This window comes from Lissotriton vulgaris, chromosome 3_2 (assembly GCF_964263255.1).
Source record: "Lissotriton vulgaris chromosome 3_2, aLisVul1.2, whole genome shotgun sequence".
NCBI lineage: Eukaryota > Metazoa > Chordata > Amphibia > Caudata > Salamandridae > Lissotriton > Lissotriton vulgaris.
In genome coordinates, this window is record NC_141690.1 from 247,563,153 (window position 1) to 247,580,343 (window position 17,191).

At 44.7% G+C, this 17,191-nt stretch overlaps 1 protein-coding gene across 1 annotated transcript in view; it reads left to right on the top strand.

Annotated features, from left to right (window-relative positions):
- Positions 1-17,191, top strand: part of ATRN (attractin) — a 960,574-nt gene that overhangs the window by 134,597 nt on the left and 808,786 nt on the right. Inside the window, exons 4-5 of the mRNA XM_086964304.1 lie at positions 4,190-4,318; positions 6,151-6,350. Of these exons, the coding sequence (XP_086820430.1) occupies positions 4,190-4,318; positions 6,151-6,350 (329 nt within the window). The remainder of the gene's footprint in view (positions 1-4,189; positions 4,319-6,150; positions 6,351-17,191) is intronic.

A 17,191-nucleotide genomic window follows, 5' to 3' on the forward strand; every position in this document is an offset into this window, starting at 1 on the left:
ACCACACACAGTTTAGGGTAGTCCGGAAATGCTGGGTGCGAAATGACCCTGGTATTTCTCTTGGTCCTTTTACTTACTGTGAACGGTACCTCCTCTGGGGAAAACATTCTGGCTGATAGGTCCAAGTCTGTCACGTCTGAGTTGCGTCTGCACAAGACTAGGCATAACAGCATTGCCAATTTGGCAGTTACTTCCTTACAAGACAGAAACCTGTTTGGATGCAAGGAAAGAAAAAGGTTCAACACGCGGTTCACGTACCAAAGGACTGAATACCAAGATTCCGGAGGGGGGAAGAGGCGAATCCCTCTGAGAAGCCGACAAACCAATGGATTTTCACCCACCAGAGAGCCCTGCACAATAATGTGACTGGCTAAAAATTGTGGAGCGGAAGGCATTAATTGACCGGTAAGCCAAGCCATTGTCCGCAAAACTCGCCAGAAAATTAAGGATGTGTACTACACCTACCCACACGGGATCGACACTCCGTCGCTCACACCAATGACGCCATCTGCGCCATGCTGACCGGTATCTCTTGGTCGTGCTACCGCCCATGCCTTGGTGAGCAAATCCTCAGCATTTCCCGAAAGACCTGGAGGTGACCAAATGATGGAGAACGAGATCTGGATTGAGGAGAGCGTGAGGAAGGTGGGGGTGTCCGATTGGAGAATCCCAAGAAAGTTCCAGTAGAACCAAAACCAGACTTGAAACCTCCACGGTCAACACCACCTCTACCTGCTGACGGTGAAGTAACCCAGACAATTGCGTAACCATGAAAACTGGAGGGAAGGCATAGCCGTACTCCTGCTGCCAATCCTGGATAAATGCATCCGTCGCCTCCGCTTGAGGATCCGGCCTTCAACTGAAGTATCTCGGTAACTAATAATCCAGTTGTGATGCAAAAAAGTCAACGGATAAGAGGCCCCATTTCTCCTACAACTGAGAGAAGACCTGAGCTTCCACATGATGGCATCCAGGAGATGACAAGAGTGCCAGTCGGCCACTTCGTTCTCCCATCCCGGAAGGTACTCCACCTTCATCGAAATCTGGTTGTCTAGACAGGAGTGCCAAAAGTCCCTGGCTAGGTTTGCCAACATTCTGGACCTGGTGCCACCTAGGTGGTTGATGTACCGGACCGCAGAGATGTTGTCCATTCTGAGGAGGACGCACAATTGTACCCTGTCCTTTGTCCAGCATTTCACTGCAAATGACCCTGCCAGGAGTTCCAGGCAGTTGATGTGCAATGATTGTCCATGAGTGGACCAGGCTCCACCTGTGGAGAACTCTCTGCACCTGGCACCCCAGCTGGAGCGGCTGGCATCGGACACAATGATATCTGGAGCGGAACCCAATATCGCTCGCCCATTCCACTCCTCCGTGGGTGAGCCACCATTTCATCTCGTCTCTTACATAGTCTGCAGCGGTATTGACTAGAAGTACGTCAATCCCTTCCTGAGGTGATGCGCCTTCAGGCGTTGCATGGCTTGATAATGCAAATGCCTGGGGAAAATGGCCTGTATCGAGGAGGAGAGAAGACCCACAAGATGCGCCAGCTAACGCAAGGATATGTGCGTCTTTGCCAAGGTCTGGTGCAGTTTGTGTCTGATTTTCGCCATTTTCTTGTTGGGAAGAATCAGAGAGGAAGAGACTGAGTCTACATTGAAACCTAAAAAGGTTGCACACTGGACCAGTGCCAGGAAGAACTTTTTCTCGTTCATGACCAACCCCAGTCCCTGGAGGAGGTCCATCGCTGTCTTCGTTTGACCGGATAGCCTTTTGGGGCCCTGATCCGGCAAGAGCATGTCGTCCAAGTAGACCTTATTTGAACACCGTGCGCAATCAGGAACTCCACCTCCAGTCTGAGGACCTTTGTGAAGCACCATGGAGCGGAGGATAGTCCAAAAGGGAGTGTGGTGAATTCGAAAACCTGCCCTTCCCACCTGAATTGCAGAAAAAGCAGATGAGGAGGAAAGACAGGAACATCAGGTATGCGTCCTTCAGGTCGAGCCAGACCATCCAGTCGAGAGGTCGCAGCACAGGTGGATACCCTCAATTTTGAAGTGGCGGTAAACCACCCATTCGTTGAAACTTTTGAAATTGAGGACTGCCCTCCGGCGGCCATCCACCTTGTCGACTAAGAAAATGTTGGTGAGGAAGCCACCGGGATGCTCTGCCGCCTGGCAAATTGCTCCTTTTTGGAGGAGGGCGGAGACCTCTACGCGTATCAGCTCGGAGTCTCGCTGAGAAAAGGAGATGGGACGGGACCGGCTTAGCTGACGTGGACAGCCATGAAACTCCAACTGGAAGCCCTGGACTTGTGGGGGAAACCCAATCCATGAAAAACTGTGCCAAGTGACCCCCCCCCCACCTGCAAGCTCGCTGAGGGTATCGCATTCACCTTTTCCAGCACCATGTTGCTGGCCTTCACGGCCACGGAGATCTGTCCTCTGGTGGGGTAGAAATTGTTGAAGCGGGCGTTGTCCTGGTATTGCCCACGCCGGAGCCTTGTTCCCTGTCAGGGGTGGAGAAGCGGACAGTCGTGCGCCCCTGCCACGACTGTTCCTTTTGAAAACCCGGGGAGAAAAGACCTTCCTGATGTTCGACTGGTCTCTATCAACTGAGGTGAAAGTCGCCACAAACTTGCCCAGCACATTGATGTGTCTCCAAATAAACCCTTCTGGGCCACGGCGCCTGCCTCCGAAGAAGCCAGGTCACCTATCTTTGGGTCCACCTTAATCCGGAGAGACCACCTTCTCTCAGTGGAGTGCTCAATTCGCTTTCCCTTTGAACACAATCCCACGCTGCGCTCAGCTTGAGAGTACTTCTGGGGAAATCCGGGCCCTGGATACCTTGGCCATGTCAAGAATTTTGGTGACCGGCCCCACTGCATTCATCAGCTTGTCCTGACATGTGCGCCAGGAGCAATCAGCACACTATTTAGGGTCCCTTACCAACTTCACCAGGAAGGTTGCCATCTTAGGGTCTATTTCTGGCGTTAGGGCAACCTTCCCCTCTAAACTAGGGCGGAGTGCTGCGCTCGTCAGAACTCTTAATTCCTGTGCCTGACCCCCGCCGCCCATAGAGGGAGCACTACGCCCTCCTGGCGGCAGGAGGACCACACCGCACCTTATGGGGAACAGCAGTCGCGTCAGGCTCGTTCTAAGCGGCTCGCGACTCACAGGGAACCTGCCAGAATAGAATTGACAAAAGCGCTACCAAAAACGACACTAAAGACATTAAATCCAACCTCCAAAACCAGGAGAAGCATAAAAATCGACTTATCTTGCTGAGGGGCAGCAAAGGAAGAGCAAACCGTGTGAAGGGACTATGCTGGCTGGCTTGAGTTCGGACAGCGAGGAAGGACTCCTGTTGAGACTGTTTTCCCTATTGTTCATGGAAAATGTAGTTGGTTACTGTTTTTTAAAAATGTGCTGCTTTGAAAATAAAGCGAATAAAGAAGGCATAATCTGAGTCTCCGGTCCTGACATAAAAGTGATTAAAAACATTCAGTGAAGACTTGGAAAAGTCATCTAAATTCATTTAGTTCTCTCGCCATTGTCCTGTTTTTATTTTTACCAGCTTTTTATGTGAGGGACCTTTTTGTTCGCCCTTGATGGCTCATTTTTTATGCGTATGTACATCTTTGACTGATTACCGATAGTGTCCTCAGCCTACATTTCTGTTTGGAATCTGACATCCAAGTATGTTTTTCCCAGAGTCTTTATTTTGATATTTCTGCTGTGGTATTTGCTCAGGGCAGCAGTGCAGTTTATTTTGAATTTGTTGCACTTTCAGTTAAGATATAGATCTTTTTGGGTGGATGGTAGAGATTACAGCCCATGCTATTTATTCTCATCGTGGTGCGCATATGAGTTTTCTTTCACGACGATAAATGGATGCCATAGTTGATGTAATTTGCTCTGGAAAGACCCATTTTGATATGTCCGTTAACTTTATATTTATTGCAGATGATGTAGTTAGTATTTGTTTACTCTTTTTATATTTAAACAATGTTCGCGAGGATGCATTACAACTTTCCTGGTGGCTCATTCATGCATGCTTTTTTTGTCTGCAAATATGACTGTATGACTATTAGACATTGTTCTGTGCCATTTTCCTATAGACGAATTTAAGTTACTGAAGTGTATTGTTAGATATTTTCTTTGTTAATTATTATTTTTTTTTGTTTTAGTGGACTTATCATTCCTGAAAAGGATAATAATGAAACTGTGCCAGAAGTTGCTGCCACTTCCGGTTATGCATTGCTTCATTTTTTCAGTGACGCTGCCTACAATCTCACAGGATTTAACATCAGTTACAAGTAAGTAATGAGTGTTATGCAGATGCTTCAGATCTTGGAGACTATAAATCGGACTACCTAATTTTGAGAGAACATTCGCGAAAACGTGGCAAAATGTAACATTCTGTTATATTTTTTGTTGATTATCAAAGTAGCGCTCCACACTTTCTTGTTTGCATGATTTTATTAGGCAATTTGGTATTTTCTTTGTCATTCTGTATATTCATCGTTATGTAACCATTGTTGATAACCTTGCCAGTAAATGCAAGGAAAGAACCTGCAATAGTGGAGAAGTGTGGCTCACTGGTTAGAGCAGGCAGACCCTGAAGCAGAGGTCAGACCCGGGACCAGGGTTCAATTCCCGACGCGGCAGGGTCTTGAGCTCAAATGTCCATGGACTCGATAATTCTCGCTTCGGTGCCTGACCTAATCATGGGTTCACACTCTGCAACTCTGGGCATTAAGCTTGCTTAATCTCCACAACGGCCCCCCGCGGCGGGATGCCTGGCTTTCACCTTGGGGATGCCCTGTAGGGGCTATCTCACAGGGAAAAGCCAGGACAGGTTCCAAAGGCAAGCGCGGAGATACAGGCGCTATATAAGAAACATAATAATAATAATGCAAACAGATAACATTTTAACATAATGGTATTCAGTTCATTAGCATCGTTCCATGCAATTATTTTTGTGGGATTAGTTTGGGGTTCATATTTGCTGAGATGTCCAGGAAGACAAGATGCAGTAGAGCGGTCATTCAAGCAGAGTCCAATTCTAAACTATTCGTATTGTACATAACCTCATGCATAGGCGTGCATCTGTCTTAAGATTGGCCTCTCGACCATCTCTTGCTGCTCCTGGCGAGATAAAAATCATTCAGTGCATGGTCCCTTCAATCTATAGTCTAATTACTTTGAAATAATCGAGCTCCTGTTTCTTGAGCTCTTTTGTTAAGGTAGTAGCTGTCAGTGGAAGCTTTGAGAATTGCTTTCAGTGTATATTATGAGAACTGCTGGGACCACTACAGGATTATTCACACAAACTATTAAGTGTGTGGAACTCTCTTTTGTGTGTTCAATTTGTATTTGTTTTACTGTCCTGCCTGCCACCATTTTACTATAGCTGCAGAGCTTCGAGTGAGTATTATCTGAACCAAAAAAGCGTGTCTGATACTAACCTGCCCTTAAGTGGCACTGATGACTTTGCTTCTGCAGGATTATAGCTTTGTGACGAGCAGCAGCTGTAATAGTGTACATATCAAGTGTTGTGTGCTCTTCAGTATTCGGAGTTGTTTGACTGATCTTTAGAATAATCTGCGAGCAAAAACTATCCCTCTGAGGCACATTACTGCAATAAATAATCAGAGCTCTTTGAAACTTTTAGATCTTGCAACACTCACAGCTTATTTAGTCTTATTCCCATTTTAAGATTGCTTGCATAAGCGTGTTTTTTCTCTAGTCGAGGAAGCAACTACGTCAGACTTGAATGTTCGGTCTGCTTTGAAAGGATCTGTGTTCTTGGATGAAAATCTTTTGTTTTTATTTTTGCAAATTGTTATAAATCTAGCTGGCAATAGCAAAAGGGCAGTGTCTACATGAAAATAGAAAGTGGGCAAATGATCAATGGACATTACTTAGCATTAGTATGTAGAAAAGGACGTGAAGCAAAGCTTAGCAATCCCTCTATTGGAAAAAGGTTTGATTCCTAGTTGAACCGACCAATTTTAAGCCCGTTTCCTCGTTTATTTTACCTGTTTGACATCTTCCAAAGCGTAGTGGTAATAAAAAAATAATTATATCCGAGCATGTCTCTAAACTGATATGCTAAATTGAAATACATGTTCTGCTTTGATTTCAGCATAAACACCTGTCCCAATAATTGCTCTGGTCACGGAGAGTGCAGGTTAACCAACAGCACTACCATTGTTGAATGTGAATGCTCAGAAAACTGGAAAGGAGAATCTTGTGATATTCCATCTTGCACAGATAACTGTGGTGAACCTGAACGAGGTTTCTGCAACGGCACAAAAGGGTGTTTGTGTAATGCAGACTGGCAAGGTAAGTTTATCGTGCATACCAAAGGAATGTTCTTTCTCCACTATTGGATGTTTCATAGACCCACATTCTGATTCATCACCACTGTCGAGCTGGGAGTGTCATAGTAAACATAGTGAGCAGAACAATGTAAAACATACACAGAATGGCTTTAACAAAGTCACTAGAGTAGCCTATTCATATCATTAAAAAATATTTAAGAAAACTCTGTCATTCAGAGCAAAGCACAGCATTCACCTCTATTGACCCAGAACACCATAGTTTAGATTTCTACCACACATTGCGTGTGAAGGGAGTCTCCTTGAGCTGTGTTCAGTCAATCATGTATTTGGTAATTTTATATATTTCTCTCAACATTTCCAAATCATTTAACTATTTACTCTGCTTAAAAATAATCACACTGTGACTAAAGCTTCCAAGATCTGCATGTGGAAACTTTGTGGGGGAAAAGGTCTCCACTCTGAGGACCCACACAAAGAATGTATATATCGCCTACAACCAACACATAAGGCAAATGACTGTAAAAGCTTCAGAACATTTTGTACACAAATGCAGAAGGACAGAGGCGAGGCTGCTATTTTGGCTCCAGAAGGTAAAATATGAGGATGTCCATTCTTCCAGGAAAGAAGGGGTAAAGGTCTTCTAAATCTCTCCATGAGTGGTAAATTCTCAAGGAAGTAATCTGTACTCCTTCTACTTCACTCTGAATCTTTGAGGCCTGCACCATCCATTCATTTGCTACTCTGTCAAGAACAAAATGCTGTTGGTTTGCCTTGAATAGGCAGTGGGATTGGTTTGATGGGGGAATGGCCAGATGCAATGGTGTGGGTGTCCTAGTGTGCCTTCCTTTGGATGTCTCCTGGTTTTCTAGCTGATCAGGGAAATCAGTTGTCTATCATACTTTGGCTCTAGATGTACATTGCCTAGTCTTTTTCTTGGAACCTGTATCCTTTCTATTAGAAAAGCCATATTTGCTCCCTCCAAAGAAACGTATAATTCAGTGAAGTATGCTACAAATTTGGAAATTCTATTCGATTGTTAGCTATATATGAGCCTACAAATTACCTGCACCCGGTGGTGAATGAATCCAACAGTGTCATACTACATCAAAATGTTCTTATTATTTTGTAGACTCTGCTAAGTAAGCCTTCATTTGATGTAACTATTTAGAGACCACTAACAAGCATCTGCAGATAGCTGCTGAATAAGCTTTTCATTAAGGCTTCACTCTGCAGCATCACCTCCTCTTGCATTGCCGTCCTCTATAGAAGAGTCCATTATAACACATTTTGCAAGACTCTTCGAGCTGTTCACTATCTGACTATGTGACTGTTCTTTTCTTCCACATACCTAGAAATTCAGACGCTGCCATTAAAAGATGCTATAAAGTTGGTAACCTCAAACTCTTATTGCAGATAGTTCCTCTTCAAATGCTTACCGTTGAATTTATTTTAGTTAAATTGTAGGTTTGGTCTCCCTGACTGTCCTCTTATAATTACTTAAAATGTGTTTAAGGCAATAAATACACATTTACCAAGGCCTGCAACATACTTCTGTAGCTCATAATTCACTGGCTTGTTATAATATGTTCTTTAATCTGGGGGCAATGATGTGTGCATAGCGTGCAACTGAAAAGGGAGTGATTTAGTACTGTTGAATATAGTGGAAAATTCTAAGATGTCCTATAAGCACAGTCTATCACTTTTCCATAGAAACATTATCCTGTGGTATTATACTTGGCAGCAAGCAGTAGAAATACGTTTTCTGCTTGACAGAGGGTGCAACTATTTCAGTTACACCTTTTCACTTCCAAGGTGGCGCTATTATACCTCCTCCAGGCACGAAAAAGGAGTTAACTCAGGTGCTAATGGATTTTACTGCACCCTATACCTTGGCCTCTGCGAGGTTTCTTCTATTGGGTGATTTTAACTATCCCTGAGAACTGTGATCCAGGTGTGATCCAACTTAAAAAGACAGTGCCCAGCCCCACACATAAGGAAGGACACGCATTGGATTTTATCTTTACTAATGTTAATAAAGTCTCTCGTGGCTCAACTCTTCCTGTCACTTTGACAGACCATTACTTAATCCGGTTTTCCATCATGCATAAACTCTAAGAAAACTGTATCTAGATACAGAGGCAACTAGAAAAGTCACCCCTGGTGACTTTGAGAAGGCTGGCTTTTGCCCCCTGTCTTTATCTCACTTATATGTGGACACAGCTTTGTCGGCCATAATTCTTTGACCATTGTTTTTGATCGTATCACACCTTCTAAAAAAATGTTCATCTGCCTCTGCTAGAAGTCCATCTCCTGGTTCTCGGAGAATTTGAGTCCAGAGAAATCGGTCTGTTAACTCCTTGAGGGTAGATGGCTTTTACCGAATATCCCAGTAATCAAGCATAATATCGCTCCAGGCTTAGAGTATATTATAAGAGCAGCGCGGAAAACCTATTTTGCCCCTTCAATTGTTAATGTCGGAAACTCCACCAAAGAGCTATATAAAGTATTGAATAGCTTCAAGACCCCCTGGGCATGCGCCTCTGCAATTGTGGCCTCTCAAGAGCTGTGCAATGAGTTAGCTGACTTTAAAAAAAATCTAAATTGAGAGCATTTATTGTCATTTTTCTGTCATTCCCTCCCTGTCTGAGAATGAGTTGGATTCTAATCTTCCACATCCTATGTAGCCTGTGTGACGTAGAACTCTGGTGTTGGATTTTCTTCTCCACGCCACGTCCGGTTCTCTGCAGGACCTTTGCACGCCCAAGCAGTATGCCTGGCTCCCATGGTCACAGATTAATTCAACCTCTCGTTGGCTACTGCCCGGGGACTGGAAGGGTACTTCTGTGTCTCCGGGGCTGAAAAAATCTACTGCTGATCCAACAGTTCTTTCCAATTATAGACCTATTTCACGATTATCTATACTTGCGAAAAGGTTTTTTAATAAACAACTTTCTGCCTTTCTTATAGCTAACCGCATTCTGAATATCTCAAAATCGGCTTTGAGAGCTGCACAGCACTGAGACCACCCTATTGGCTGTGTCAGATATTATGATGATGTTGGAACTCCTGTCATATTGGTGCTGTTGGATTTATCAGCAGCATTTGACACAGACTCCCTCTGTTCTTACTAGTAGGTTTTGCATTGGAAGGGGTATATGGCAGGTCGCTACATTGGCTCATGGAGTTCCTTGCCGACCGAACACAACAGCCCGCTTGGATTCGTTCAAGTCGCGACTTATGCATATGGACAATGGTTTCCCCTCAGGGATTGTGCCGGAGTCCTACTTTAACATCTATATGGCCATTAGCTCGTATCGTTCGAGCCTGCGGTGTAGATTGTGTCATATGCAGATGACATACAATTACTGTTTTCCTTTGGTCGTGATTCTGACAAGGTGAAGAGTATAATCGCAAACCGCATGATGAAGTTGTTGTCTGGATGAGTAATAACTGTCTTCAATTCAACATCGACAAGGCAGAGATCATGCTTTTTTGTAAGGCCACCGAGATATGGTCAGCCGATTGGTGGCCAGCACATCTTGGATCGGCTCTTACACCTAAGCTGGTAGTAAACAAATCTTGTCATGAGGCTGAATCAATCGCTCTCCATGAAAGCAAGTTAGCTCTACCTGCTGCCCATGTTTTGCTACCTTTATTTATTTATTTATTTATTTATTTATTTATTTATTTGCTGGTTTGTATAGCGCTTGAATCAACTCCAGCTGGAGTATCTCTGCGCTTATGGAGCCAGTAGTAACGGAAGTTTGTGAGTGAATGGAGTCTAGATATCATTTCTGAACAGAGCGGTTTTCAGGAGTTTCCGGAAAGTGAGATGTTCTTTACATTGTCTCAAAGACAGAGGGAGTTTGTGCCATAGAGTAGGTCCAGTAATGGAGAGAGCTTTACACCAGTGTCTGTTTTTTTTGGCACGGGGAACTACTAAAAGAAGATTATTGCTGGACCTAAGAGAACGAGTCGAAATGTAAGGAACAAATTTCCTTTCTAGGTAGGCGGGCCCTTGTCCATTTAGACATTTATGGATCAGACAACATATTTTAAATTTGGCTCTTTGTCGGATCGAGAGCCAATGTAGCTGCTCAAGGAGAGGTTTAGAGGCAGTTCTAGGGGGGAGATTGAGAGCAAGGCGAGCTGCCGTGTTCTGAATGACCTGAAGCTTAGCCAGCACGCCTTCGTTGGCAGAAAGCAGCAGGCCATTACAGTAATCGATCCGACTTAGAATCAATGTCTGAACAAGAGTTTTCCTAACAGTCAGGTAGCATTGGAAAGACCTTGCGTAACAAGCTGATGGTGTGGAAACATATTCCTGAAATATAGTTGGTGTTTTGTTTAAGTGACAAATCTTGATCGAATCCCCAGATTCTTTACGACCAGTTTGGGCTCAGGAACTGCTTCTAGGTCTTGTGGTCACCACTCTGGAGTCCATAGCATTTTAGCCTCTCCAAACAACATTACCTCAGTTTTGTTGACATTACACTGAAGGCAATTGGAGGACATCCAGTTTGCCACTGCTTTCATGCCTGATGAAAAAGAGCTCCTAACATCAGCGGAGAGAATCTTAAAAGGGAAGAGGAGCTGCGTATCATCCGCGTATGATACGTGGATGAAACCATACCTACGCATCACTCTTGCCAGGGGTGCCACATAGATGTTAAAAAGGGTTGGGCTTAAACAGGAGCCTTGTGGCACCCCTTTTGAGATCTCCACTTCTGCTGAACGATACGCCCCCATGGTGACTCTCTGGGTGCGATCAGATAGGAAGCTCTTCAACCAGTCAAGGGCGTTGTTCTTAATGCCAGCGTTCGACAACCGATCAGTCAAGATGGTGTGAGACACGGTGTCGAACGCTGCAGACAGATCTAATAGAACCAAGATGACTGAAAGGCCCTTGTCCTGGTACATATGTAGATCATCAGTGACAGACAGGAGGGTGGACTCCGTGCTATGTTTTGGCCGGAACCCTTACAGGGAGTAGTCCAGGGCGCCAGCATGTTCAATGTATCCAGACAGATGATGATTTACATGTTTTTCGATAAGTTTTCCTAAAAATGGTAATAAGGAGATGGGTCTGAGGTTGGTTACAGTGGCAGTGTTTTTCCTGATGGGTCTGACAAGGGCTCGTTTCCATTCTTTGGGGACGGTACCTGAACTGAGTGAAAGGTTCACCAAATTTGCAATCATGGGGCAGAGTTGTTCTGCTAGGACAGGCATTATCCTAGCAGGGATGGTATCAGGACTTCCACTCTTTATCTGTAGTATTAGAGAGGAGGTTTCTTGTAAGGAGATGGGAGGGAAGGTATCTAAAGAGTGTGTGTACAGTTTTAGTTCTGTATCCACCTGGGGAAATGCCAAGTCTGTGGTAATTGCTTTGTTGGCACATACTATTTTGTCGTATATTTTATCGATTTTGTTGGTGAAAAAACTAGAAATGTCGTCGCATAGCTGCTGAGATGCCATCTCAGAGGATTCACATGAGACAGGCTTGACAAATGTTTGCAGGATTTGGTAGAGGACCCTTGGAGATGCAATATAGGTCTTGCGTGCTGTGCGGATAGCTTTGTGATACAAGGAAAGTGCATCCCAGTACTTTTTCTTATCCTCTTGTAGGTGGGTAGTTCTCCACCTTTTTTCTAGTTTCCTGGCACTCAGTTTAAGTGTCCTTAGGTGGTCAGAAAACCAGATTTCTTGTTTGCTAGCTGGTCTTGATTTGAACTGTTTCATAGGGGCAATTTTATCTATGGCTTCCTTAGTCGCCCTTTCAAATTTACTAAGGGTGGTTATAATATTTTCCTGCGGTAAGAATAGGGGTGGATTAAATATTTCCTTAAAGGTGTTATCAGTGACTTTGTGCCACTGTCTGCGGACACTCGGTAATAAGATTGGGCGTGAGGGGTGGGTACACAGTGGGGAGTGACAAATTCTACAACAAAATGGTCAGTCCAATTGACCTGTGTTGCAGGTGGACAGGAGACTAGCGGGACATTAGAAAATACCAGATCTAGGGTATGGCCTGCCTGATGTGTTGGCCCACTGTTCCTTAGTATTAGTTCTAGAGAGGACAGGTCAGTTAATAGGGATTGTGCCTCGCTGCAGTCTGACCTATTACTATGTACATTAAAATCTCCAACTAGCACAAAGTCACTGTCATCATTGACATGTGGGGCTAGTAACTCTACCAGCATGTCAGAAAAGTTGTTACAGGGACCGGGCGGTCGATATACTAGGGCGCCTTTATGACTTACTTTGGGGAACGATGATATTTTAAAAACTAAGAGTTCAATATCCGAGGTACTTAGTTCTTCTAAGACTGAAATAGTGATTTCCTGTTTATGTACAATAGCGATTCCTCCACCTATTTTAGTGGGATTGTCTAGTCTAACTATTTTGTAGTTGCTCGGAATTCCCAAAGTTATGGCAGGGGTACAATGGTTTAAGCCACGTCTCTGTGAGGTAGCATATGTCTGGATGTTGAGACGAAATTAAGTCCCAAACCTCCGCAGAGTGTTTGGAGAGTGATCTGATATTACAGAGGATATTTTTCCTCCCCAAGGGAGAATATTGATTTCCAGCAGTATTGGTAATCATAGGAATCATGGGTTTGGGACATCTTATATTGTAAGTCTCCCTCTTATGGATGGGAAATTGGGTGTAGCAGTGGAAGCAGGAAAAAGGCCCTCCAAGGTCAGGAAAATCACCACTTCTATAGCCCACTAACGGATCGGTATTAAGTCCCAATAGTACCTGAGAAGTGTACATTATCCTTTTAGAGGGGAGTCTTCGTGAATCAGTCGTGGCAGCCCCCATGGCCCCTCGCCTCGTCCTGTCGCGGACGGGCGCAGACGGGCTGGTCTTTGGCTTGTCTTCGGCGCCGTCAATGGCGCCCCTCTGCACGCAACCGCTGCGCGCTTTGACCGACGAGTGGTTAAGTAGCCCTGTGAGGAGTGCTGCTAGATTGCTAACCGCTCAGAAGTCTCGGGGATGCTGGGCGTGTCTTGCTCTTGTCTACCCCGCCCTCCGCTCAACGGTATAGGATACCGAGTCGGACCTGGGCGGGTAGGCTGGATCACCGAGCGAAGACAAGGACTTGGCCCCTAGAGCCCCTTACACTTCGGGGAAGATCGGAAGTGCACTCTAAGAAATTATATCAAAATTAGCAATCAATTCCAATATAACATAATAATTAGTCTTCTAATAAAAAGACCTGCCCTTACTTCCTGACGCAACTAGGAAGAGTCTTGTCCAGGCTCTTCTCACCAGTCGCCTGGCTATGGGCACACCTTGCCATTCTCAGTGAATGATACCCTGCTGTCAAAACTGCAGGTAGTTCAGAATACTGCTGTGTGACTAAACTGTAACCCTCCTTCACGCTCACTTTCTTTTCCGATCCTGACAAAGCTTCATTGGCTGCCTATTAGGAAGTGTGTCTTCTTTAAACTTTGTGGTTTGACACACAAAGCTCTCTTTAAGTCATGGCCAGCTTATCTGACGTTCCTACTAAATCCTTACCTTCCTGCTAGACATCTGAGATTGTCGGACAAGGTGTTTTTGGTTATTCCTCGCATTAGCAATGCAAGATATTGGGGCAGATCTTTCTCTTACACTGCCCCCTACCATTGGAACAAGCTTCCTTTTGGCCTTAGCTCTTGGCCTGACTTCCCTTCCTCTGAGAAGGAGTTGAAGACTTACATATTTTAGACTTTCTTTTTCTCCTCTTGTGCAGCGCAGTGCCGAGATGCTCCTTTGGGACGGAGTTGTGCGCGATACCAAGTGATCAAATAAATAAAAAAATGAATAAACAAACCAACAAATAAATGGTAGACAGAGAAATTAAACAAATAAATACATGGTTGACATCGAGAAACCACTTCGGCTGCCTTCGGTATCAAAACAGAAATCCGCTCGCACTACAGTCCCGGAGCCGATTTTTGGATACCATGCAAGAAAAACTCGATTCGAAACTCAAGTGGATCCACATACACCCAGAGACTGGCTGCAATATCAAAAACAGCACCAGGGCCACCTTCTAAGAGGCAAACTTCATCACCTTCATCACCTGTACCTCCAGTACCTCATTCACCAAATAACTCTTTAAACATTACACCTCTGAGTTCTCCACAGACAGAACCAGATGCCGATGTAGAAGAGGATGACTATTATGAAGCACCTCCTGACCCCTGGCAGGATTATATCGACCCTCCAAGGGACAGGGTTCCAGACCTGTATCCTGCCAAACCCTTGCCTCCTGACTATACTTCATCATATCAGGAACTTATAACTAGGGAAGCAGCATACCATGGGTTGGCACTACAAAGAGAATCTATGGAGAAAGTTTTTTTTATTTGAGACACTATGCACTACACATAAAATATCTCATTGATGAAATCAGGAATGATGCGCCATGCATATATTTCTAAAGACCCGGTTTGTACTCTCATTGTTACCCCTACGGAAAACAAAAGTTATTCGGCTGCACAGTCTGACCCAGTTTTTATTAGAGGTCCATTTCCACCAGATTCCCTAGGTGTTTAAAATGCTGGTAAAAGGGCAAACCGCAGACACACCACCTCCTGATAAAGAAATAAAACCTATAATTACGTCAGGCAAACGAGTTGCTGCACAATCTGCCAATCATTGGTGAATTGCAAATACATAGGGATTATTGGCCAGGTATAAGGAGGCTTACTGGGTTGAGATGGAGGAATTCCTTTGATATCCCCCAGAGGAGCATTATTAGAAGGCACAAGAATTGGTGCCGGAATGAAAATTAATTTCCAACTCCTCCATTAGATGCGCACTGAACTCTGCTGGTACCCCCGCCAGAAGCATCAATAAAAGTGTCGTCCTAAGGAGGCATGCCTGGGTGCACATCTCTGGATTTAAGCCAGAAGTCCAGCAAATTCTAATAAATGTTCCTTTTGATAAAGAGCATCTCTTTGTTCCACAAGTAGATAAGGTGTTGTAGAAAATGAAAAACTATACTGAAGTTGCCAAATCTATGGGAGCACTTCAAACACCTACTAATAAAGGATCCTTTCGTCGCTACATTTATAGAGCGGGCTTTAACACTGCTTCCACAGATGCCTCCACATCTTTCTACAGGTCACAAACTCAATCCTCTCCATCTAGAGAATATTTCAGAGGAAATTACAGGGGTAACCACTTCAAAGGTCGGGGCTAAGGTACATTTATTTATTTTATTTTATTTTATACATTTGTAAGGCGCACAACTACCCAAACAGGGTTTCCCGGCGCCGAGACACAAGACAGGATAGGTGTAATCAAATGAAACAAGCAGGATTTATTTCTCAAACAACCAGGTCTTTATGCTTCTCCTGAACATGGCGTAATTCTCCTCCTTGCGGATGTGGGGAGGGAGTCTATTCCAGAGGGTGGGTCCTAGGTGTGAGAAGGACCTCCCACCCATTCTTGCTAGTTTTAAACCTGGGTACACAGAAAGTAGCTGTAGATTGTGAGCGTAAATTTCGATTAGGAAAGTAAGGGCGGGCCAATGCTTGAAGATATTTTGGCGCCGTACCAGCTTTAATCCTGAACATATAGCTCAGAGCTTTGAACCTGATCCGGTTCTTAACCCTGAGCCAATGCAGGTCCCTCAGGTGTTTGGATACGCTGGAGGATTTAGGGATATTGTATAGTAGTCTGGCGGCTGAATTTTGTACCAGTTGCAGTCGCCTGATTACTGCCTGATTTGAACCAAGGTACAGGATGTTGCCGTAGTCAAGCCGAGAAGTTATAAGGGCGTTGACTACGGTCTTTTGGGTAGCGGAAGGCAACATCCACAGGATTTTTCTTAGCCACTTTATGATGGTGAAACAGAGGCCAGCAACCTTGTTGGCCTGTTGTCTCATGGAGAGGGCATTGTCAACAACTACCCCCAAATTGCGTACATGAGTGGTAGGTTGGGGAAGTTGTCCTAAGCTTGTAGACCAATGTGTGGAGTTCCATAAGTGTTGGTTCTTTCCCAGGAGGAGGACCTCAGTTTTTTCTCCATTCAACTTCAGCTGGTTGTTGGACATCCAGCTGAAAATATCGTGGAGACCTTGTCTAAGGGAGGAAGGAGCAGAAGGGTTGGATTCGGATAGTGAAAAAATAATCTGCGAATCATCCGCATAGGTCATGAGGGTGAGTCCGGATTTGTCCGCAACGTCTGCCAACGGACGGAGGTATAAGTTAAAAAGTAGAGGGCTCAAAATTGAGCCCTGGGGTACTCTTTGGGGGGGCGCTGAACGTATCAGAGCAGGCCAGGGGGGAGGTTATTTGAAATGTCCGATCTGTCAAAGACCTGATCCAGTCAAGTGCCGTCCCACAGATGCCATTTCGTTTTGACGTTGCGAGTAGCTTTTTATGTGAGATGGTGTCAAAGGCCGCACTCAAGTCAACAAGAATGAGTGCGACCGTTTGACCCTCATCCAGGAGTTTCCGGATGTTTTCGGTTACCCCAAGCAGAGCAGTCTGTGTAGAAACCTGCCCTGAAGCCAGACTGTGACGGATGAAGGAGAACATTTTCTTCAGTGAAATGAGTTAGGATAGAATGAATGTCTTTCCAGAAGTTTCGAGAAGACTGGTAAGAGTGAAATGGGCCGGTAGTTGGCTAGTATCTCGGGGTCGGCTGTGGGTTTCTTCAGAAGTGGACTGACCATAGCGTGCTTCCAGATTGAGGGAACTGTAGAGAGACTGAGAGAGGAATTTAAAGTGTCCATGATAATATTCAAGGAGGGAATATCTAGTTGTTTCAAGACACTGACTGGGATAGGGTTGCGGGGGGAGCCAGATTTTAAGGTTTTGAGTGTGGACATCAGATATTCA